This window comes from Notamacropus eugenii, chromosome 5 (assembly GCF_028372415.1).
Source record: "Notamacropus eugenii isolate mMacEug1 chromosome 5, mMacEug1.pri_v2, whole genome shotgun sequence".
NCBI lineage: Eukaryota > Metazoa > Chordata > Mammalia > Diprotodontia > Macropodidae > Notamacropus > Notamacropus eugenii.
The window spans coordinates 331603448-331630122 of NC_092876.1; the positions used below are offsets into that span (position 1 = coordinate 331603448).

The 26675-nt window shown below is 36.3% G+C and overlaps 1 protein-coding gene across 2 annotated transcripts in view; it reads right to left on the reverse strand.

Annotated features, from left to right (window-relative positions):
- Positions 1-26675, reverse strand: part of PPP2R3A (protein phosphatase 2 regulatory subunit B''alpha) — a 209327-nt gene that overhangs the window by 121891 nt on the left and 60761 nt on the right. Inside the window, exons 1-2 of one of the 2 annotated variants that reach the window (XM_072613580.1) lie at positions 11328-11797; positions 3836-4105 (exon numbers count right to left, since the gene is read on the reverse strand). In XM_072613580.1, the coding sequence (XP_072469681.1) occupies positions 3836-4105; positions 11328-11459 (402 nt within the window). In that variant the 5' untranslated portion in view covers positions 11460-11797. Of the gene's footprint in view, positions 1-3835; positions 4106-11327; positions 11798-26675 lie in introns of those variants that run through there. The other variant, XM_072613579.1, reaches the window with a different exon arrangement.

The following is a 26675-nucleotide window of genomic DNA, read 5'->3' on the forward strand; positions in this document are numbered from 1 at the left end:
AATGAAACAGAGGACTTCTGATTGAAAAAACCAGAGTTGAATAGAAAATCTGACTTTCAAATGCAAGAATCAAGAGAAACATGAAAAGGTAAACAGGAAAGAGGAGCCTTGAGGAACTCATTAAAGTCGAACTGTTTACATTCCTATGTGGAAAGATGTTATCTGTAATTCATGAGACCTTTTTCAGTATACATATTCATATATATACATATGTGTGTGTGTGTATGGGTAGGTACATATTATATATGTGTAGGTATGTATATGTACATGGGTATATGTGTGTATGTGTATATATCTATCTCTAACTAGATATCTATCTAAGTCTATATCTCTCTATATATAGATATACATAGACAGAGGGCACAGGGTGAACTGAATATGAAGGGAGAATACTTGAAAAAAAATAAAAATTTATTGTTGAATGGAATGTACTAGGAATAAGAGAAAGGGAGAGGTAGAAGGTAGCAAATCATCTCACATAAAACAAGGAAGAAAGCTTTTACAATGGAGGGTAAGAGGGAGGAGAATGAAAGAAAATAATTGAGCCTTACTCTTCTGGGATTTGGCATAAGGAGTGAATAACACACACTCAGTTGGATATGGAAATCTATTTTACCCTGAAGGAAGGCAAGGGGGAAGGGCATAGGAGAGGGAAGATAATAGAAGGGACAGCAAATTGGGGAAAGGGATAATCAGAAGCAAATATTATTGTGGGAGAACAGGTCAAGAGAGAGAATGGAATAAATGAAGGGCAGGACAGGACAGAGCGAAATGTGGTTGGTCTTTTACAACATAAATATTACGGAAGAGCTTTGCATTGTTACACATATATGACCTATACTGAATTGCTTGTTTTCTCAATGAGGGTGGGTGGGGAGAGAGGGAGAGGATATGGAACTCAAAGCTTTAAGAATGTATGCTAAAAATTGTTTTAGCATGAAACTGGAAATTAAGCTATAAAGGCAATGGAGTATAGAAATCTATTTTGCCCTATAGGAAAACAGAGGGAAAGGGGATAGAAGAAGGGTGGGTAATAGAAGGGAGGAGAGATTGGAAGAAGGGGAATGGGGTGCATGCTGTCCTGGGGTGGGAGGTGGGGAGACATTGGGAGAAAATTTTGAATTCAAATTTTTGTGAAAAAGAATGTTAAGAACTGAAACTAAATAAAGTATATATTGAAAAAAACAAATACCAAATGAATTCATTCACATTGCTCCAGATGTGATCCTCTGGACAGTGATGAGTAAAGTAAACAGCTGTGATCCTCTGGGCAGTGATGAGTAAAGTAAAACTATTTCCTCCCTTAAGCAGAATACTATATTTTTATTATAAAGACAAAGATTTTATTATTTTCATTTTTTAGCAAACTTATCACACTACTGAGTCATATGGAACCGCTAGTAAACTACAATTTCCAAGTTTTTTTTTTTCTCCAAATGAACAGCTATCAAACCAGGTTTCCCCATGTACTTTTTGCACTACATTTTTGGACTGAATGCATACCTCCAAATTAACTCATTAAATTTCATCTTACTGGTTGTAGCTAGTCATGATTACTTTGAATGTTGATTTTTCTGTACAACTATTAACCAGCCTTCCCAGCTTTATGTAAAACATTATTTTAATCCTAAAAAAAGGTTACAGTATAGTTGAGGAGATAAGTTGTTTGTTAACAGAAAAGTTAAATAACTTGACTATCAAATGAATACTATAGGTGATAAGATAGGATTTCAGAAGATAGCTAGGAATCACTGTGTCCTAGACTGGTTAGGGAAGGCTTCACAGAAGGAGAGGAGGGGCAGAATTTGGTTGGGCTGTGAGGGTTATCTTGAATGTCAGGAAGAAAAATTTAGATTTTCTCCTATACGCAATAGGTCATTATGGGAGAGTTTAAAGCAGAATGAATAAAATGAAAGTAGTGTTTTAGGGAGTTTAATCTGGCAAATTGAAGGGAAGAGAGACTATAGGCAGGGAGAACAGTTAGGAGGCTATAATAATCCAGGAAGTTAGCGATAAGTTTCCAAAATGGACGCAGTGTGATTCCACTAAATTCAGCACAGGAGACCTATGTTCTAGTTTTGAATCTCCCACTAACTAATCACAGAATGTCAAATAAATGCTTTAGCTTTTCGGAGTCCCAGTTTCTTTGTCAGTAAAATGAAAAGGATGTACCAGGTGATTATAGGGTTCTCTGACTAATTTTTTTCCATACTTAAATTCTATGATTCTAGGGCAATGTCAGTGGGAAAAGAAAGCAAAAAGTGACTTTTTTCCCCCAAGTGACAACCTTGTGAAGAGTCACATATTTGCTGGTGAATTGTATGTTCCAACTTTCAGACTAAAAGGAAACCTAGAACAAGGAGGAAAGCACACGTGTCTAAGCCAGCAGAGATGCGGATTCTCCTTCCTTTGAGTGCGTTACAAAATTGCCCTGCCCTCCTCCTCTCTCCCTTCATCTCTCTTCCCCTTATCTTTCCCCATCAGCAATCTTTTATAGAAGTGAGCAGGCACAAACCTTTTTAACTTGAGTGAGGTGAATATGTGCTATGTGTTTTTTATTTGAAGTTTAGTTTGCCTTCAAGTTTTACCCATTTTTATGTAGTTAAGCATTTAAGTCAGAGGACAGTGCAATTTTTATCTTCTTCACTGGCCCCTAGCACAATTTAAAATGTCATATTTCAGAATTAATTGCTGATTCCTTTATTAGTATATCAACAAATAAGTTTTAGGGAAAATACTGCATTTAAGAATCAATAAAACTCTTTGATTGGAAATGACTATTAAAGGAAGATGTGGGAATGAAAGATTATTCTAACACTTGGATTTTAGGCAGCTGAGAAAATTCAGAGAAACAGGGAACTCTAGAGGAAAAGTTAGTTTTAGGAGGAAGATGAGTTTGATTTTAGAAGTGTGAGGTAACAGTGAGACACTCAAATTAAAATATTCAACAAAGCTGCTGAACTGAGGCAGAATGGTGGTTAAAGCTTGAAAGATTTAACAATCTTTTCAATAATGGTAACGATGGAGGCAGCTAGGTGGCTCAGTGGATAGAGTGCTGGGCCTGGAGTCAGGAAGAACTGAGTTCAATTCTGGTCCCACACACTAAGTTGTGGGACCCTGAGCAAGTCACTTAACTCTGTTTGTCTCACTTCACTGAAGAAGGAAATGGCAAACCACTCCAGTATCTTTGCCAAGAAAAGACCATGGACAGTACTGGTGTATTATGGTCCACAGGTCATGAAGAGTCGGACATGTCTGAACAACTGAACAACAAAACAACCGCTTATGATCATGAGAATGAATAGGATCCCTAAAGGAGTATAAAGAGAAAAAAAATACAGACTGATTAGTGAAACCTGGGAAACATCTATAGTTAAAAGAGAGTAGCAGAAAAAGATACGAGAAAAGAAAGAACAGGTGGAGAGGCAGGAAGAGAATCACAGCAACATAACATCTCAAATATCAAAGAAGAGAGGTCAAAAATGTCAAATCCTGCAGAAAGGTCAAGGAGAAGGAGGGATAAGAAAAAGTCCTTAGAATTGGTGATTAGGAAGTCACTAAAGACCTCTAAGAATGTAGTTTCAATAAAATGGTGGTTTTGGAAAATAAATTATATTAATTAAATAGTGAGAAAAGGAATGTAATGGGTATAAAAAAGGCTATACTTATTTGAGAATGAGTTGGTAACGGCTAGACAGGATGTTATGGTCAATCAGAGATTATTTCAAGAAAGAACATGGTTTATGCACAGAGGGGAAGGGACCTTCACTGGAGAAGACAGATTAAAAGGCCTAAAGAGAATGTGTAGATAAAAATTACTTAGTAATTATATTACCTTTGCAATTTTCCCCATTTCGTAAATATCTGCTTTCTGATCTTCAACTTCCATGAAGGCCATTTCAATTCTGTTTATGGTCTGTTCATGGTTTGCACATGCATCTGGAAGTCCTTTAGGGAAGTAGAATCGTGGAATGTTTACAGATAATGGCACATTGCTAGCAACATTATTCACATGAAGAAGAGGAGAGAGAGGTCGGGGACTGCTGCCAACACTTGCTGCAGGTACAAGTGGTGTTCCAAGTTTCTTTTCTTGCTTATTCTGAACCTGAAATGACAACATGAACACAATATATGAATGCTGATTCAAAAATATGTTGTTTTTTTTTTTAAAGACATTCCACTTGAGTTAGGAAGTTGTGCATGAATATCACTGCAAAAAGCTGGTGGAGACACTGTACAACAGAACTTTACCTTTTTACAGGAGCAGTAAGATGTTTACATATGCTAAACAAATTAATGTGGTCATGAATAAATCATTTTATCATTGTTATATCTATGGTAAACTTCTGTTTTTTAAAACTCCTGCAGATATTTTCATTAGTATTTATAAGACATTTCTAACGTTCAAAATTACCAAAGGGGCAGAATCCAATGAAATGATATTTTCTTAGCCTAAGTTACTTTAAATCACAAGGTCCATGTCTGAGACTACTGCTAGACTTTCTTGTAACTTTTGCTTCTTATTCATTGAGTTGTCTAAATTAAAGTTATTTCCTTTGCTATTATTATACTCTGAGAATGCTGGAGCTTGTCCTCCAAGGAGTTATAAAAAAGATACACAGGTACTGTTAAAGTTTATCGCGTAAAGGTCAGAGGAGGAGAGTACGGGGGTAGTGGTGGTTGGTGAGTTGCAGAGAGGGAACTGAAGCAGCTATTTGTCAACCTGATGACAATAAATAAGATGGTTTTCTTCATGGGGCATTTACCCAGGACATAACAGAGAAGCTCTGAAGGCTCGTCCACCATCTATCTCCTTTCTGGAGATTCACAAAGTCATAAGGAATCTAGAAAGTATTTTCAAAAAGAGAAGACCATAAAGACACCAATTTGTTCCCCCCCTCACCCCTTCTAGGCACTTCTGTCTAGTGAATTCAAGAGACATAGAAGAGAATAGGAAATCTGGGAAGTGAACAGCTGCTTAAAAATGTGATCTCTGAGAATGAGACCTGGCTATCTGGCACACAGATTATAAAATACAGGAATGAGAAGGTCCCAGCCAAGGATGGAATATATTCAACAAAGTTTGATAAGAATATTGTCTTATGTATGAATCTAATCCAGAAAGGCTTTAAATGGAAAATAGTAATGGGAGGGGGAAAGCTCGCCTAAACTACAGACCACAGAGAACAGCTAAATGTAGAAGAATGATAGCAGCTGAGACATCTCACAGCTCACAGGAGACAAAAATCCAAGAACAGAGCCAACGGTAAAACCCATATCCTCAAATGTCTATTCACAAGTGTAAAAAGTATGGCTAACAAGCTGGATGAACTAGAAACCCTAATGGAAAGGGGCAGATTGGATCTCATAGGTCTCATTAATGTTGGAATATGGCTCTGGATCAGGGTCTTGACTTAGGTCAAAGGCTGCACTTGAGGACCCAGAAGGTCACATGTGCCCTCGAGCCCACAGGTTCCCCCACCCCTGCTCCGGATAGGTATAACTTATTCAAATGAAACAGGACAGGTAAAGAGGAGGGAACAGGGTTGCATTATTTTATGAAGACACACTCATGGGAGGAAATCAGGGACGCAAAAAAGGTGAAGGGGGAAGTACTTATACAAGAGCAATTTTATCATTGTAGTATGTAATACAAATACACCACATGAGCAGATGAATAAAATAAACGAGGAATTCAGGAAACAGATGAAAAGCCTGACAGAGAGACATGATGATAGTAGTAATGGAAAACTTAAATTTTCCATACACATTTTGGAGTACTCATGGGCAAAAGCAGAGCAGTGAATACATCTATGCTTTCAGAAAGTAGAGGAACCAATAAGGGCAAATTCAATTCTAGGTCTGATTCTCATCAACATGGAGGCACATGGGGTATAAAAATGATGGTATCTTTGAAGGAGAAAGGAACATTCCCTCCTAGACAGAAGTTTAGTATAATTTGGTGAGTAACCTAGATTTGGGATGAGCAGATTTCAAAGATTTCAGGGGAAGACTAGGTAGGATCTTATGACCAAAAAAATTCTACAAAGGAAGTCAGTATAGGAAGGAGAGAAAGATGACAAGAATAAAATTTTAATGACACAGGTTTTGAAGAGCAGGAAAAAGGGGAAGGCACAAGAAGAGATTAATGCAGATACAAAAGGAAATCACCCCTAGATGTTGGCTGAAAACAGAAGAATTCTGTTTAATTCTTATTTTGCTTCTGTTTTCTGACTTTTGATCTAAAAAGGAGAAAATTAAAATGGGTGATACAAAGTTGATACCCAAAATAGATAAGGAGATAACAGAGTATTCTAATTGTCCTTGATAAGTTCAAATTCCTTAACCCAGATGAACTATATACTTAATACTGAAAGAAATGGTAGATATAAATGCTTAGTGACTTTTCCCTCCCTGCCAAAACATGTAAAATAAGAACTACCACAAAAATTGTAAGAAGGGCAAAGTTGTATTGATTTTCAAAGGCAGGAGGCTTGACTCTGATCCTGTCAAAATTCAAGAATAGCTAGTGAAATATGAAGAAAAGTTGTGACCTTAAAGAACCAGCACAGATTCATAAAGAATAGGTTATTCCAGACTAACCTTTCTGACTCCTCTTCCCCCTCCCCCCACAAAACTAAACTATTAAACTTGTAGCACACTGTAGATACAGTTTACTTAGAATTCTGCAAAGAACCTGATATAATCTCTCATGTTATTCTTGCGGAAAAGATGTGGACTAGATCAGGGTGTCTTAAACTTAAACTCATGATTCCTTTTCACATTTTAACAACACTGGCATTGTGTGGCCTGAGAGCATGTGCAGTCAAACTTCATATGGTTTGTGTTCAGAACCAAGGCTGCAGTGAAGTTGCAAGAGGGTCCAGTGCTGCCACACATACCTCAGATTCATTATGTGTTTGATTTTTAATTAAGTTTTGGTCATTACACGTTCAGAAGCCTTTTACTGTTGCCAAATTTTTCACAACCCCATATGAGGTGGTGACCCATAGTGTAAGAAGCGCTAGATGGCAATGCAATCAGAGGGAATCAGAATTGGCTGAACAGCTGGACTCAAAAGTATTCAATATTTTGATGTACACTTGGAAGAATGTTTCTTTTGGAGTACCCAGAGAACCGAGGTTGGTTCTATACTATAATGATGTGTATGTGGGCCTAAATGTTATCACATGTAGATGTCACACAACTGCAGGGATAGATGACACAAAGAATGATATGGCCAGGATCTGAAAAGATCTTATCAAGTTAGAATATTGCCTGAACTGGATGAGATGAAATTGAATAGAAATGAAATAGACAACTTCCCAAATATAAGATGAGTAGTCATTGTTAGACAATAGTTTATCTGAAAAATATCTGGGAATTTTAGTACACTGCAAATGCAACAGGAATTAATAGAATGATATGACAATCAAAAGAGCTCATGATATCTTTGGCTGCATTAAGAGAGGCATAACTTCCAGGAATAAAGAGATGACTGACTGTGCTCCGACCTGAGTTTATCTAGAATATTGTGTTCAATTCTGGAATCCACATTTTAGTTGCAGCATTGATAAGAAAGATAACATAAAGAGGTGGGCAGCCTGGATGGTGAAGGGCCTTGAAATCATGCAATATTGGGATTAACTGAAGAAACTGGAGATGTTTCATTTGGAGAAGACAAGCCACAGGGGGAACATGTCAGAAGTCTAAATAGTTAAGATTTATAAGACAGAAGAGGAATTAGACTAGTCTTGCTTAGTCTTAGAGGGCAGAATTAGGAACAATAAATGAAAGTTGTAATGAGGAGGATTTGGGCTTGATTTAAAGAAAAACTTCCTAACAATTAGAAATAACCAAAAATTGGGTAAGAAGGCATTCAATCAACTAACATTTATTAAGCTCCTATCATACATCAGGTGTGAGAGACAGCAGCAAAGAGTTAAGTTTCTTCAGAGTCGCTGGTTGCTGAAGCCACCGAAAATAAGTCAGATAATAAGAAAGCTAGTAAACTGCAGGTGGGTCCAACCAATCAAGAGACAGTTAATGGCCTTCAGAAACCACAAAGTTCTTGATAAAGGGGACCATGTCTAAAATCGGCCTGAACCAGTCTGGGAATATGGAGAGAAAGCTTTTCTTCTTTGTGCTTGCTTAATAAGCTACTTCCATGTTAACTTTCCCATCTGGGGGGACAGATAGCACAAAATTAGGCACAATTTATATGTTGGGTGGAGGAAGAAACATATCAAGGGTGGTTACGTAATGGATATGTAGAGAAGATGGTGACCTAATGGAGAATGGACCAATCCGTCTCCTAGTGGGAGGATCTGTCTTTAATTACAGTATAAAACCAATCTTACTTCTGTATCCCATGCTCCCTCCTCCTGGAAAGACGGTGGGGGCCCACTTTGGCCAAAGTTTCCAATTCCTCTGAACTCTGCTGCAATATATTTTTCTTGATACCTTATTAGTGTCAAGTATGTTTCTAATACAGGTGTTGTGCTATGGATATAAAAAACAGCAAAAAGCAAAACCAAAAAGAAGTCTCTAGCCTCAAAGAGCTCATAATCTAATGGGAGAGACAGCATGCACCATGCACAAACAAGAATAGGCGTCCCAGACTTCTACTTCTCTATTACTTTTAGGAGAAAAATGTAAACTGCTCAGCTTTTAAAGGCTTCACAAAGTGGCCCCAACCTGTCTTCCCAGTCTCGCTGAATCCCATACTCTGTTTTTCATACATGACCCCTAACTCCAATGTGCGCCTTTGCAATGGCTATCTTTCATGTCTAGAATGTGCTTCTTCCTCCACCACTGCCTCAAAGAAGCTCTCTCTTGCTTCAAGACAGTGCAACTACCACCTTCTACAGGAAGCTGTTCCTGATAATCCCAAATGCTAGTACTCACCCTTCCAAACCATACTGTATTTATCTACTTTGTTCTCTCCCTCTCCCTCCTTCCTATGGATACTGTGTGTGTGTATTTATTTTCTTTCCCATTAGAAGCACCTTGGGATTAAAGAATGTTTTGTTCGTTGTATTTATGTCTCTACGGTTTAGCACAGTGTCTGGCACACAGTAAGTAATTAATAAACGCTTGTTACTTGACGTCTCTTTCCACTACATACACTCTATCTCCTTATCAACCACCCTATGACTCCACTCACCATCCCTATGACTTCCCAGAACAAAATACCTTTCCCTAGAAACTATTTCCCTAGATATATTCTTTCTCCTTATTAGAAAACAAGCTTTTTGAGGTGGAGATACCTCTCTCTTGACTGTATCCCAGCACTTAAGTCAATGCCTGGCACCGAGTAAGTGCTTCATACATGCTTTTTCATTCATATTAAAAAAAAAAAGTAGATCGAACATTAAGTCCAACATAACTTTCATTATGCTCAAGAATCAGTGATGGCATAGTCAGGCAACCTAAGGAGATGACCATTTTATTAGAAAACTTATAATGTAATGTAGACCCATGACTCAACAGTAATTCTTGAAAATAGAAATGGAATTTTAAATAAAATCATTTCAATGTATAATAATACCTTTGAAGAGCACAGTTGTGACCTACTTCCCTTACTCAGCTTTCCATCTCCCACTTCCATGTTTTTGCACAAGCTGTCCACCATGCCTGGAAACTACTTTCTCTCTAGAATTCCAAGTTTCCTTCAAGGCTCAGCTCAGGTGTCATGTTTCTGAGGAAGCCTTTTCTGTTCCCTCTAACTTCATGACAGCAATTTGTCCTGCTTTCCTTGACAAGTCTAAATATAAATCCATTCATGCCCACATACATATTTGTTAATTCCCTTGTTAATGATTTTTCTAGTGAATTACTTATCTACTGATTACTTTTTCAACTGTAATGTCTGTTAGACTAGTAGAGCGCTAATTCCTTTCGGGAAGGTCTACCCAACTTTTTTATTTATATCCCCAACACATAGTAGGCACTTAATAATATCTGTTGACTGATTAGTCTCCAAATTCTGTTCATTTCCAACTCAGTGGAGCTGCTGTTAATGCTGAAGAGGAGAGAAAAATCTAGCTACTGATTTTTAAAAACAAAGTAGCATGGCACAAATAGGCATGAATGTGCCTATGATGAGGCAAAAGTATTCTATAGAGAATTTACTGAGGAATAAAGAGTTTAAAATAAACTAATTTGATACAAGTGGCCCATCGTACATATTTCTATAATTAAAACCTATTATGATATGCCGTCCTTATTTTAAGTTATCTGGTTTGCTTACTTTGAAAAAGTGGTTCCATTCAAACATAGGAACATTGCTAATAACATGTATGTTGTCAAATAACAAAAGACCAGGTATAAAGTTTGCTTTTCTTGGTCTGATATATCTAAGTTTCATTTCTCTGTTTTATTTTAACTATAAACACATGGACATAAAAAATTCATTAAAATGCCACTTTGATTTCAGCGTTTCCATATTGTATTCCAAAGAAACCAGAGGATTTCATGTGTTGTGAACAGAAGCTCTATGAGAAAATGCTGTTGCTAATATTTCCTTCTCTGAACTATTAGATTTTATGTATCAAATCATATTACAGTCATTTTTAATGAAAATTGATGTGGCTTTCTCTGACAGTCAATAACATTTACTGTGAGAAAAGCTTTTATCTCTATCTTTAGTCTTTGTTTCATCTTGCTTTGACACTGGGCCATATGGAGCTGAGCATGTGTGGACTGTATAAACTGAGCTATCACCATCAGAAATAATTCCAGCACTTCTCTTACCAATGACAGAAATTCTATTACATTCAATAATGCCCTTTATGTGTATGCATGTACAAGATACACATGTGAATATGCATGTGCATACAAACATATCTATGCACTCAATTCTTCAGTTTCGAGTGAAAAAAACCAATCTTCCTGCCTTCAAAGTATTAAAAACATTTATGATTATTGTAACCAAACTGCAGACTATTAATTCAAATACAAATAAAACTTTTAAACACTAGAATGCTAATCACCTGAAAATGTTTTCTCTACAAAAATTCAATGCATTTTAACTATAAAACTAATTACTTATGAAGTTGGATTATCTCTAAAAACAGTTTCCCTTTTTTACAGATGAAAAGTGTGAGTACTGTACTCCAGGTCAGGGAGATCTATTTTTAAACATGTTGGTATCTAGCTACAAATAGCATTCTGCAAATAGACAACTGAAGAGAGGACAGAGTTGAATTCCGTGATCTAATATCAAGATACAAGTGAGTTATAGGAATATTTTAGAACTTAATTCAATGAATGTAGTTTTATTAGTTATAAAAATACGAGAATAAAAAAGAACACAAGTTTCAAACCTGTGCCTGTTGAAATATCTTTAGCCTCTTCTTAAAGCGTGACGGAAGAACAAAATCACATCCCTTTGCAAGAAAAGCTAACTCTCCCCTTAAATCCGGGTCCCTTCGAAGAGAGGTTTCCTTGATCATCATCTTTGGAAAACAAGTTTACTGAGTCACTGTCCAGTACAATCCTTAAGATGATCAGATTTAATCTTGATGATGTATATGTTTACAGGCAAAAAGTTATGAGTCTTGTAACGAAGAAATTGTTTCTTGGCTCCCATTGAAATAATATTCGGACATAATGGTCTCCTAACTTCTTGAGGTCACAGTTTCCACACCTGCACCAACAATCAAATGAGTCTCAAAGTAAGGTCGTGGATTCCAGTGCCTTCTCATAATTTTCAAGCTAGAAACACATCCTGCAACAGAACCTTTGCTCCTGGTAGCTTTAAAACAAACTGACTTGCACATGTTGTGGGCACAGAGCATTCTGGGAAGGAAAGCACCCACTACCAAAAGTGCTAAAGTTAGAAACATTACAACTATACCTAAATATATCAACTTCTTTGACAATGTTAACTTGTTAAACTACAGCTTAAAGGAGGTGAAAACCTATACAAAACAGTCCCTGCTGTAACAAATTTACCCTTCAGTCTTACATAAGATGAAGAGTATAAGATGTCTTTACTATTTTCTTGCTTTTGACATGTATTATTTCATTAAACATTAATTATTTTACCAATTAGGGGCTTTAATTTTAAAACAAGTTCCATTCCTTATTTGGGAAAAAAGAAACAAATATCTCTAAATTGATTAGAGAATTTGTGAGGAAAAAAGCAAAACTTTCTCTACCAAAGTGCTTTGTAAAGGATTTAATGTGAATTGTTTTGGGGTTTGTTTGTTTGTTTTTTTTGCTACTTTTTCATTTTATAACTGAACATCAACTACATGTTTTTAAAAGTCTTTTTGAATATTCCTAACGTACTCATACCTCATTCTGGGGTTTTTAAAGTCTTTTTGAATATTCCTAATGTACTCATATCTCATTCTGGGGTTTTCAAGCCAATATGATGACAAAAAGGAAAAGGGTGGTAGTTAAAGAATTGGAATAATGGAATGAAAAAATGAATTCATGTAATAAACTAACTCTGAGATTACTTTCCATTTACACTGTATATATCTTATATGTACATTGTTACTGGCCTGTTGTGTCCTACATGAAATTATGAATTTCTTGAGGAGAGAGACTCGTGTGTGTGTGTTATGTATGCACACGTGCACACACGTGTATGTTCTGTTATCTGCTTTTCTTTGTATCTCAGTACTTTGCACAGTGCCTGACACACAGTAAGTACTTAAGTGCTTGTTGAAACAATGGCTAAAATGGTGATTTTATATATATATACATATATATATATATATACACACACACACACATATAGGTATAATACTTTGAATCTATATATATGTCTTTCTTCAAATCGGTTAAAACAGGATCTGAGATTTTAAAAAAATATTAAATGATGAAACATTTAAAAGTTCAAAACTTCTGAAAACTTTTTTTCCTTTTTAAATTTATTTATTTAACTTTTAACATTCATTTTCACAAAATTTTGGGTTTCAAATTTTCTCGCCATCTCTCCCCTCCCCCACCCCAAAACGCCAAGAATTCTAATTGCCCCTATCACCAATCTGCGCTCTCTTCTAACATCTCTCCCTTCCCTTGTCCCCATCTTCTCTTTTATCCTGTGGGGCAAGATAACTTTCTATACCCCATTACCTGTATTTCTTATTTCCTAGTAGCAAGAACAGTACTCAACAGTTGTTCCTAAAACTCTGACTTCCAACTTCTCTTCATCCCTCCCTCCCCTCCCATTCCCTTTGGGAAGGCAAGCAATTCAATATAGGCCACATCTGTGTAGTTTTGCAAATGACTTTCATAGTAGTCATGTTGTGTAAGACTAACTATATTTCCCTCCATCCTATCCTGCCCCCCATTGCTTCTACATTCTCTTTTGATCCTGTCCCTCCCCAAGAGTGTTGACCTCAAATTGCTCCCTCCTCCTACTTCCCTCTCCTCCATCATCCCCCCACCCCTCCTATCCCCTTCTCCCCAACTTTCCTGAATTGTAAGATAGGTTTTCATACCAAAATGAGTGTGCATTTTATTCCTTCCTTTAATTGAATGTGTTGAGAATAAGCTTCATGTTTTTCTCTCACCTCCCCTCTTTTTCCCTCCACTGAAAAGTCTTTTGCTTGCCTCTTTTATGAGAGATAATTTGCCCCGTTCCATTTCTCTGTTTCTCCTCCCAATATATTTCTCTCTCACTGCTTAATTTCATTTTTTTAAAGATATGATCCCATCCTATTCAATTCACCCTGTGCTCTCTGTCTCTCTCGTGTGTGTGTGTGTGTGTGTGTGTGTGTGTGTGTGTGTGTGTAATCCCACCAACTACCCAGATACTGAAAAGTTTCAAGAGTTACAAATATTGTCTTTCCATGTAGGAATGTAAACAGTTCAACTTTAGTAAGTCCCTTATGACTTCTCTTTGCTTTTCATGCTTCTCTTCATTCTTGTGTTTGAAGGTCAAATTTTCTTTTCAGCTCTGGTCTTTTCGTCAAGAATGCTTGAAAGTCCTTACTTGAAAGTCCTCTATTTCATTGAAAGACCATTTTTTCCCCTGAAGTATTATACTCAGTTTTGCTGGGTAGGTGATTCTTGGTTTTAGTCCTAGTTCCTTTGACTTCTGGAATATCATATTCCACGCCCTTTTATCTCTTAATGTAGAGGATGCTAGATCCTGTGTTATCCTGATTGTATTTCCACAATACTTGAATTGTTTCTTTCTAGCTGCTTGCAATATTTTCTCCTTGCCCAGGGAACTCTGGAATTTGGCCACAATGTTCCCAGGAGTTTCTCTTTTTGGATCTCTTTCAGGCAGTGATTGGTGGATTCCTTGAATACTTATTTTGCCCTCTGGTTCTAGAAACATCAGGGCAGTTTTCCTTGACAATTTCATGAAAGATTGAAAACTCTTTAAAATGATTACCATATTATTTATTCTATTTTTATTTTATGAATATAAAATATTCAATCCTCTTCTTGATCATTAACAATTCTAAAAATGTAAAGAATCAAAACTCCATAGTCATTTTCATCATAAAAGCAAAATTCTTACTGTATTAATACTACTTGTTCCTTAACTGTATGTGAGTCCTAGTTTGCTTTTTACTATTTCTCTGCAACTCAAATGAGTAATTTCTTTTCGAATGTATTTTAATGTTAGCAGGCTGACAACTGTTCACAATGGGCTGGGCATATAATAATAATAATAACAACAATGCTAGCTAACATTTACATAGCACTTATTTGATCCTCAACAACTCTAACAGGCAAGTTGCTATTATTATCCCCATTTTACAGATAAGGAAATGGAGGCAGACACTGGTTAAGTGATTTGACAGGGGCACACAGCTAGTGTCTGAAGCAGTATTTGAACTCAGGTTTTCCTCATTTGTCCAAATATATAAACCTGGCATTCTAGAAAGATCCACTAATATATAACTTATCCTTGAAGGCAGGGACTGCGTTTTGCCTCTTTTTGTGTAACTGACATTTAGCACAGTATTAAAGATGTTCAATTTATTGAACCCAATGAACTGAGCCTTCTGTCCTTCATCCCTGGGATCATACACATATACATACTTGTGTATGTATACAGACATACAAATGTACAAACATATATATGCACACACATTCCCCAATGGAAAAGTAAAGGATATGAACAAAGAGTTCTCAAAAGAAAAGTTGCAAGCTATTAGCAACCACATGAAAGAATGTTCCAAATCACCAACAATAAAGTTAAAATGAGAGGTTGGACCTGATGCTATCTTCAGACACTTAATTAATTAGGCAAATTACTTAACCTCTGTTTGCCTCAGTTTCCACAACTATAAAATAGTGATAATAAAAGCACCCATTTCATAGGGTTACCATAAGGATCGAATCAAATGAGATATTCCACAGTGCTGGAAACAGTAGGTACTTAAGTGCTTGTTCCTCTCCACCTTTCCCCCAACCCACATTTTTTGCCAACCACAATACTATAAAATTATATTCAATAAAGGGCCTATGAAAAAATTATTAAAATTAATTAGAAATTAAATACATGGTTAGTCAAAGAAGAAGAGAAAATGTCATCAATGAAAATGGCAACACGCTAATATGCCAAAACTTAAGAGATATAGCTAAAGGGTTGTTGTTTCAGTCAAGTTTGACTCTTCAAACTTTTGAGGTTTTCTTGACAAAGGTACTAGAGTGAATTGCCATTTTCTTCTCCAGCTCATTTTACAGATGGGGAAACCAAGGCAAACAGGGTTAAATGACTTGCCCAGCTAGTAAATATGTATGGCCGAATCTGAACTCTGGTCTTCCTGACTCCAGGAAGCACTCTATCCACTGAGCCACTCAGATGCCTCAGCTAAAGCAGTTCATGGGAGAAAATTAAGATCTCTGAAGGAGAATTCATAATCAAAGAGAAAATAAAGGAAACTAACAGGAACATTTTTTCTTATGCCAATAAAACTGGTAACATAGTTGAAACAGATAAATATTTACAAAAATACCAAGAATGACAAAAGAAATGGATTATTTAAATGACCCAATATCAGAAAAAGAAATGGAACAAGCCAAAAATGAACTCCCAAAAGGGAAAACAAACAAGAAACGACCCACTCCAGGACAAGATGGATTTATAAGTAAATTCTATCAAATATTCAAGGAACAACTTCTAACGTGATATAAAACGTTTCAGAAATAGGAAAAGAAAAGATCCTATCAAATTCTATGATGCAAATGAGATCTTGATATCTAAAATTGGAAGACACAAAGTAGACAAAACATTATAGATGAGTATTCCTACCGAACTGTAACACAAAAATATTAAATACCAGTAGAGAGGTCACCACAATGTATTAAAATGATTATCCGCTACGACCAGATTAGATTTATATAAGAAATCCAAGGATGGTTCAATATAAGGAAAACTGTAATCTAACAGATCATTTTAATATAAAAAAAATAACATTTTATGTCAATAGATGTTAGAAATTTTTGACAAGATTCAATATACCTTTTTGTTTAAAAAATACTAGAAAGCACAGGAATAGACTTTTGCTTAATATATTATTTATCAAAACCCAAGAATAAACACTATTTGAAATGGAGAAAGGTTTTGAGGCCTTTCCAATAATATCAGGAATAAAGTAAAGATGTCCATTATCATTGCTTCTAATTAATCACAGACCTAGAAATGTTAGCTAAGCAGTAAGACAAGAAAAAGAAGTCACACAAGTGGATATTACTTTTTACAGGCAAATCCAACTTAGAGAATGCTAATAAGTCAACTAAAATGAATTCAGTTCATCAAAGTAGCAGGATATAAAATAAATTCAACTGAATTCTCAGCATAATCTGTATATTGCCAACAAACCTCATCAAGAATAGACAGGAAGAGAAATTCCAAAAAGTACTATGGAATGTATAAAATATCTGTATATCCATGTACCAAGACTCTCAGTTGGAAAGATAATAATTGCTCAGGGTTGGGATATGTTAATATTATAAAAATGACAAACCTACCTAAATTAATTTACAGATTTAGTGTCATACCATTCATACATCAAAGAATTACTCTACAGAACTAGGGGAAAAAAGCATCTACAGGAACAAAACGTTAAGAATTTCATGGGAAAGAGAAAAAAACTGGCAAGAGATCAGTGGAGGACTTGATCTCAAATGATACCATAAAGCAGTAATTATCAAAAAAATTTGGTTCTGCTTAGGAAAAAAAAAAGAAAAATTAATCTGTGGAACAGACTTGGTACACCAAAGCCTGAAGGAAGCATATTATAGTACAGTGTTCCATAAACTCAAGGAATCCAATTACTGGAGTGAGGATCCACTATTTGACAAAAACTGCTGGGAAAATGGAAAGAATCTGGTAGAAAATTAGGTAAAGACAAACAGGTCACATCATATACAACAATATGTTCCAAATGGATATATGACGTTGATATAAAAGGTTATGTCATAAATTAGAAGAACAAGGATGGAAAATACCTTTCCTGAATAGAGCACTGGCCCTGGAGTCAGGAGGACCTGATTTCAAATCTGGCCTCAGACACTTGACACTTACTAGCTGTGTGACTTTGGGCAAGTCATTTAACCCCAATTGCCTTGCCTTCCTCCCCCCACCAAAAAAGTACTTTTCACACAAAAAAAGGATAGAGATAATAATAAAATATGAGAGACAATTTTGAGTACATAAAATAGAATAGGTCTTGCACAAACAAAATCAAAAGTAATGAGAAGCACAGGGGAAATAATTAACTGGTATAAATCTTCACAGCAAATTTTCTGGATAAAGATCTGATATCCAAGATATTTAAAGATTTAGGAAACTGATAAAAATATATTTTGCTTTTTCTTCAAATCCCAGACTATATAATATATGTAAATATGTATATAATATACTATAAGCACTTAATATCTGCATGCTGATTGTTGATTGATTGAAAAACAGTCCTTCTCTTCAGTAGAAACGGTGAAAGAGACTTGAACAGGCAGTTCTCAAAAGAAAGGGAAAGCTTTCAGTAACCATATAGAAAAGATTCAAATCATAAGCAATAAAGAGAAATTCATGTTAAAGTAATTCCGAGGCCCAAATACACAGCCATTAGACTGGCAAAGATGACAAGAAAAAGGGAAATGAGAACTTTTAGAAAGCCTGTGGAAAGCCAGCCACACTGATGCACCGTTAGTAGAGGGGTGAGAATCAGCCTTTCTAGAAAGGAATTGATAACTCTACTAGCCAGTAACTGTGTATGTCCTTCTATCCTGTGATACTAAGAACATCAATGTTGTTGTTCCTTCACTCCTTCCATTCTGTTTATCCTTTGTTCTCTGTTCTCTAAGAGGACCATGACATCAGAAAGACGATGTCATGACTTACAAGTTAATTGGATTTTAATGAGGGAGGACTGTGTAAAGTCACCAGTCTCATTCTCTCCTCTAGAGGCATCTGGGCTCTGTGGTAAGATATAAATCAGGCTGACTGGAGATGGCCCTGGATGCAGTGAGAGATGTTGGTCTCTTTAAGCTAAGGCCTTTCCCAGGTCTCACTGTGACTGAGGCAAGGCCTATTCAGTGATTAACGTTAGGTAAGAAATAAGGCAAAGAATGGCCTCTTTCGCCTAGTCAACGCCGCTCCCCACCCCCCTTCCCCCCCAAAAAAACCCAACTGAAATCAATCTGGGAGAGGAAGACCCTCAGAGTTTCTGGCCCACACAGAAACAACTCCTATTTATACTCACTTTGAGTCATCATAGCCCAAACAATGACCAAGTGAGGTTAGAGCTGGGACCTAATGTTGGCCAATCAATGCGAATCAGAGATACACAAAATAACAAAGAAAGAGGGAAAAAACCTTTATTTACAGTAACATTTGTAGCAGTTCTTTTTGTGATAGTACAGAACTGGAAAAAAGTAAATGCCTATTAACTGGGGAATGGCTGAATGAATTATGGCATATGAATGTAATAAATTTTATGCAATAAGAAATAATTGGAGATATTCAGAGAAGCCTGGGAAGACTAGTATGAACTGATGCTGAGTGAAGTAACCAGCATCGGAAGAACATTTTAAATGGCTCTAATTGTCAAAGATTTAAGAATTTTAAGAATTATGATCAAGCAGTGAGCAGCCTCAACTCCACAACACTGATGATCAGTCATGCTTCCCACTTAGTGGCAAAATTATGGACCATTAGTACAGAATGAGAAATGTTTTCTGACACAGCCAAGGATTTGTTTTACTTGACAATAAGAATTTGTTACAAGGAAAGGCTTTTTGTTTTTGTTTTTTTGCCTGGGAAGAGAACTATGGGGTGGTACTGGTCTGGAGAGGGACAAGTGACAATTATACTATGTAAGAAATTAAATAACATGAGTTAAACATTAAAAACATGCAGCAAAAAGCAGAAGTCAGCACAAAAGTGGACACAGATGGGGCAGTATTGGCACCATCATGCTAAATTTAATATTAATCAATTAAATAAGAGACATTTATTAAGCACTTAGTAATCCCTGGAAATACAAAGAAAGGCAAAAATAGGCCTTTCCTTCAAGAATGTTTACATTGTAAGGGGAAAGACAGTATGTAAATAAATAAATACTTACAAGATACATACAGAGTAAGTGGAAGGTAACCTAAAAGGAGAAGGCTGTAGTTTTTGAAAGGACTGGGAAAGGCCTATGACAAAAGGTGGCAAATGATCTGGGTTCTGAAGGAAGTCATGGATTCTAACAGGCAGAAGTAAGAAGGAAAAACACTTCAGGTATTAGAGATAGTTCATACAAAGGCAAATAGATAGGAAATGGAATGTTGTGTGAGTCAGTGTGAGGGAAATCAAGTAGTTAAAGCTGGGTTACAGAGTGCATGGAGAGAAGTAATGTGTAAGCAAATTGGAAAGGTAGGAAGGGAATGAGTTATGAAGAATTTTTAATGCAAAGCCTTTATGTTTTATTCTAGAGATATAATGGAACCACTGGAATTTACTGAGAAGGGTGACTTGGAAAGACCTATGTTTTAGGAAACATTACCTTGGCAGTTATGTGGGGGAAAGACTTGAAGCAGGGAGTCCAATTAGAAGTCTACTGCAACAGTGCAGGTGAGAAGTGAGGAGAGACTGAATAAGGGAGAGGTTGTGTAGTAGAGAGAAGAGGGTGTATAAGAGAGCTGTTGTGAATACAGAAATGACAAGCTTTGGGAAATTAAGATTAGATATTTGGAATAAAAGTGAATAGCTGAGTATGTCATTGAGGCTGTAAATCTGGGTAACTCTTAAGGATGTAGGTGCCTTCAACAGTAATAGGGAAATGTGGAAGAGAGGAAAGATAAAGAGTTTTGAACATGTTGAGTTTGAGATGCCTATAGGACATTCAAATAGAAATCACTGAAAAGGACTTGGTGAAAGCTGGAGATCAGGATAGAAAACAAGGCTGAATAGATAAACTGGGGAATCATCTGCATAGAGATGACAATTGAACTCATGGGAGCTGATTAAAACACCAAGTGAAGATAAAAAAGATAGAAAACAGGGCTGAATACAGAGTGTTGGGGGATACTCATGATCAGTGGATGTGCATATGGATTTTTAATAGCAGTAGGTATAGAAGTCAGATTGCACTGGGTTAAGGAATTAATCTAAGGTAAAGAAATGGAGGAAGCTAAATACAGACTACATTTTCTACAAGTTTAATAGTGAGAGGGGAGATACAGAACTGATACCTTGATGAAGTAGCATAGGTTTTTTTGGAGGAAGAAAAGAAATATTTACATAAGCAGAGAGCAAGAATACAGTTGAGGGAACTAATGGAGATAAAAGAGGGATCAAATGATGGAACAAGGTACAGAAAGTATTGGAAGGGATGGGACCAAGGGCACAAGTGAACAGTAGCATAGTGTAGTGAAAAAAGAGTACTGGACATGCAGTCAGAGGTTCTGTGACCACGGGAAAATCATACAACATCTCTCAGTTTCCTTAGCTGTAAAATGGGAATAATAATAATGATAACATTTGAACTACCTACCTCACAATTTTGTTAGGGAAGTGGTAGTTAAAATAAGTCATTATTAAGCACAGGGGTTGTCCTTGGTAATCAGGTGAACCATTGTATTTTCTGAGGTGTGGAGGTAAGGATATAATGGAGCTTATGACAAATGTTTTTAGTCTTTTTTGCTAAAGTAAGAGGGGGGGAGTAGAGTCGGGGGCTTGGGAAAAGAGGTCTGGAACAGATGCTGAAAAATTCAAGCAGAAATCAACAAAAGGCCCGTCAAGCATCGGGAAGGGTTTGGCTGAAGTTAACAGGAGTAAGTTGTGCACTTAGTATAGTTTAGTGTTTCCTAGCTGGCTGAAAGCGGGAGCAGATAAACCTATCTGTTGGCATTGGGATAAATAGAGACTCGAGATTAGCAGTGAAGAAAGTTGAAGGACACAAAGCCAAGGGATTCAGGGATGGAGGATGGGTCATTGCTGAAATGGCTTATTATATATTCAAAATTGTGAATGAGAAGGAAGTGGATCCTGAGCAGGGTGATGGACTAAGCTAACATATTTAGAGCTGGGAAGGACCTTGGACCTTAAGGGGTTATCTAATATAAACCTATACTTTACCAATAAAGAACTGAGGTCAGTGTTATTTTGCTCAAGGTAATATGTAATGGTAAGTAATATGTGGCAGAGCCGAGACCGAACCCAAGTTCTCTGACTCCAAATCTGCATTCCTTCCTCTTTTTAGAAAAGGGCAAAGAACAGGTGGAGTGAGGTGGTGGGAAAAGTAGAAGGGCAAAATGTGATCAGATTGGGGAATTTTAGAGGATTTTGGAAGTGGAGCAGTTTCATGTAATACAGAGGTCTAATCTCTGTGGTTGGCTATAGCAGAGCAGAAATGGAAGTCATTGGAACAACTAATGATCGAAGCTGAGGTTTAATACAGACAATAAGTTTTGTTTGAGGCAGACTTTCATGAACCAGAATGTTGCAGAAAGACTTTGTTACTCAGACGATGACCTGAAGTGGTGGCAAGTACTAGACTAGTAAGAAAACTTAGGTACTCGTTTCAGTTCTACCACTTAATTTCTCTATGCCTTAATTTTCTCATCTATAAAACAAATGGAATGGACTAGTTTGGAGACTCAACCTTTTTTTTTTTTTTGCATCATGGACTCCTTTGACAACCTGGTGAAGTCTACTCAGAATAAGATTTTTATAGGCACAAAACAAAACACACAGGATTACAAATTAAAATAACTCTGAACTATATGAAACCAATGATATAGAAATAGTTGTAAAAATATTGAAAAAATAAAGGAATGCATCACAGATTAAAAACCTCTAGACTAGATGATGTCTAAGGTCCCTCCCAATTCTAAAAAGTTGCAGTTCTGATTGAATGGGGAATGCTGAGAAGGTGAGTGAACTCTGATACAGTGAACTTAGAGGTCTAATTGATCCTACTGGAATAGGAATACAGATCAAGATACAAGAAAGGATCTTGACTATCTAAATAGGAACAATCTCTAAGAGCAAAGATGCTTTCCTGATGAATATTTCCAAGCTGACAGTACATCTACTAAATCCTGCACTGGGAGATGCCCAAGTTGTTACTTGTTTACTTGTTACTTGGTTACTTGTATCTTCCAGTGTACCATTCCATCAGGGCAAGAGTCTCGGATTTGTGCTATAGTAATAGTTCCTAGACTGGGAGTTACTGACTTTTAGGGTGGCTTTGAAGCTGTGGATCCTGATTTTTTAAATAAACTCCAAATGTTAAAATTTCAATTTTTATTTAGGAATACCACACAACACACATACACACACTTCCATTTTTCAAATGTATTTATATGCTGTTGTGAATAAAACACATTCATTTAAAAATGTCACTGAATTCATAGTATCCTTTTGCCATCACCTATTTTTTCTATCAATGACACAATTACAGAGATCTACAAAATCACTTGGAATGTGCAATAATTTTGATATAGATTCACTTTGTTACAGCAGTGGTCAGTGTATACGTTTCTATTGACAGTATCATCGAAATGCTGAACCGACATGGATAATCAGTTTGACATTTTTTTCTTACACATAATGTTTTTGAACTGAGTTTTAACTTCCTAACTAGATTTCATGCCACACATGTGTTCCACTGCTCCTTTATGTTGTTATTAATCTGTAATCTTTAAGAATGGATATTTTTCCAAGGAAATGGGCAAAAGTTGTGACTCTTAAAGAGCATACTGCAACAACTGTTAGAGAAACTGAAGACACTGTTGCTGAGGAAAGGATCAAGTGTTTCAAGGAACACTCAAATCCACAATCAAATACTATCAGTCACATAGAAAAACAAGGGAATGTATGGTAAAAAAAAAAAAAAGCAATGCCATATGACTGACATACTACTACTGGGGAACAATTTAACTAATCCTCAAAAAGTAAGCAAAGCTCTTCAAAGGAACTGAGAAGTTAAAGGAATTGCTAATTCCTTGGAAGTAAGGCATAAGTTTCTTTATACTGGAAGTAGAGCGTCAGTTGAAAAAAAGCTGCTAGTCAATGCTATGAAGAAAATATGCTTATTATAAGAAAGGTAATACAAATATTGGAGTACTAAAGATATGAAAAAGATACTTTAGGCTGAAAAAAATGCATATTTTCTTTTAAGACACCAAAATCATTGTCAGAAGAAATCTGGATGAGCCTGTAACATCTGGACATCTTTGTCAAACTGTAAAATATCCACTCAAAAAATATTATGTGGATTTATTTATTTTCAGTAAATCTTGTCTCCATTGAGGGAATGATGAATAAGCATTGTGACAAAGAAATTCTGATATCACTGACATACTAAGAGGCAGAGTCCTTTAAAACTTACAGAAATTTTCAAATGGGGATAGAATACATCAAGATCATTTATCACTACAGCATAAGTCACAAAAAGTTAAGAAAATTATCCAAGAAAATAGAGAAAACATGTTTCAATAGCTTCAGAACTTGTTTGGTTGAAACTTTATTGGAAAACCCATGAGGAGAAAGTGCATTCTTCATCAAAGGTATGCTTAATACCCAACATGATAAAAGTGTGGGTGGTTTCATAATGAAGAATTAAAAAACTATTTGTCAAAATCTTGTGAATTCAAAGCTAAGTTGTATAAAATAAGTGACAGCAGTAAAAGGAGATCATACTGCATATTAAGTGACTTAGAACATATAAAAAGTTGTTATGAGGACTAGACAAACCAATGTTTAAATATTTTACTCTGTCCCAAGCAATTAAAAAGCACATTTTTATCTAACTGAACTTTACACAATTTTTTAACATTAAGGAGTTCTCATATTTAAAAAATTGGGAGCCACAGAACTATAGAACATAGAATTAATAATGTGTTTGGAAATGGGTCATTTCCAGATTAGAGGGGTTCCTTAACAATTCCAGGAAATCATTACTACTTAGGAGGCCACTTTTATAATCATACCACCTTTGATATAAATGAAAGGGGAGGTAGTACAGAGATACTGAGTTTAACCAGTCTCTTTAAGAGAACTAGTTGGAAGGTCCTTTCCTGGAACCAAACATGAAAACTTTATTGCTGTCTTTTGCAGCAAATACGTAATCTAGCAAAGATGGTCCAACCTGTTAAAACACAAAATGAAATAAACCAAGGGCAGGCTATGTGGCACAGTGGATAGAGTACCAGCCCTGGAGTCAGGAGGATCTTAGTTCAAATCCAGTCTCAAACACATGATACTTACAAGTCCTTTAACCCCCAATGCCTCACAACTCCTCCCTTCCCTTCCTTCACCAAAAAAGACTTGTTAGAATTTCACTCTGTCCTTGTGTTTCAGAGATATTTGTGGGAGACCAAACTCAGCCAATTCAAGCTGAGTAACAGAAAATTTAAATTATGTGAGAATGAGTACTAAGCTGAAAGTGAATTCAGTTCAGAAGAAAATGATTCAATTCATAAACTCTCATGGTTCTATAAAAACTCCATATATAAGAAGCTTGTTTCATGAGAAGGATGCATTAGGTGTTCCCAGATATGGTGGTTGACTGTTTTGAAGTCCAAAGAAGAATGTAAACAGATATCTTACTGACTTTGTGGTTTAAAAAAAAAAAGGGTAAAGAAGGCAAATACCATTTGTAATTACTTTCTGGTGAGAAAGGGGTGACTCTTCTATTGACCACATAAAATATCTATATACAGGTTCTGCGTAAGAGAATTTTCAAAATAAATTTGATCAAAATTTCTAAAATTATAAATGGACTTCAGGAACTTAAAAATCAGTTAAAAAACACTATGTTTAAGAGAGAATTTCAAAACTGGTTATCTACTTCCGTTCAACAAACATTTATTACTATGTTCAAAATCATAGTGCTTGCGAAACAAAGAGAAAATGAAAATCATTCCTTGCCCTCACGGAGCTTATATTATACTAGAGGACACAACATAGGATTGTTAGAGCCAGAAGGGACCTACAGGTCACTTAATTTAACCTCCTCCTTTCACAGATGAGGAAACTGAGTCACACAGAGCTTAAGTTACTTTTCTAAGCTCACAAAGATGCTTAAGTAGCAGAGACAAGATTTGAACTCTGAGATTCTGGTTATAAATTCAGGGCTCTCTACCATGCCCCTTTCATGTAAACAGACTTAAACCCCGCCCCCCCCCAAAACTACAAGCTAATTTGAGGAGATAACAATGATTATGAGGGGATCAGGAAGAGCTTTCTGTGAGGGGTCACCCCTGCCTCACAAGAAGAAATATCCCTTCTTGCTAATGCCAAGCTTTCTACTTATACCCTTGACCCCATTCCATCCCATCTTATCCAGCAGATTGCTCTATCATTCCCAGACTCGCTCACTGTTAATCTTTCCCTTTCTAAGAGCTACTTCTCTACTACCTAAAAATCCATTAATGTCTCCGCTATTCTTAAAAATTCCTCACTTGATCCATCTATCCCTGCCTACTATTGTTCTATATTTCTCTTACCTTCTGTGGTTAAACTTGAGAAAGTTATCTACAATTTCTACTTACTTCCTCTCCTTTCCCCTTCTTCTAACTCTCTGCAGTCCACCTTCTGACTTCATCATTCAACTGAAACTGCTCTTTCTCAACAATCTCTCCACTACCAAATCTGACTCTACTTTCCAGGTTTTTATGACATTGCCTTCTCCTGCTTCTCCATCAACTTGATGACACATTCCATGTTTTTTTTTGCTGGATCATCATCTTCCAGGTCATGTTTGTTAATCACAAAGGTTACACATGATTGTCTTGGACCCTTTCCTCTTTCCTTTCTGTCTCAGCCAGGGATCTGGATAGTTCCCAAGTTTTAATTATATATTCAAGTCAATGACTCTCAATTTACTTATCCAGACCTAACCTCTCTCCTGACCTCTGGTCTCACATCTCTAACTACCTATTAGACATTTCAATCTGTATGTCCTAGAGATATCTTAACATGTCTAAAACAGAACTTGCTACTTTTTTTCTTTAAATCCCTCCCCTTTCCTAATTTCCCAGTTACAGTCAAAGGCACCACCATCCTCCCAGTTACCCAGGCTTACAACCTGGGGGTCATCCTCAACTCATTATTCTCTCTCACTTCCCATATCTAATCTGTTGCCAAGTCCTTTTGATTTTACCTTTCAACATTTATTGTAACAGTCTTTTAGGTAGTTTCTGTGTTTCAAATCTCTTCCCACTCCATTCCACCTTTCACTAAGATGTCAAAGTTATCT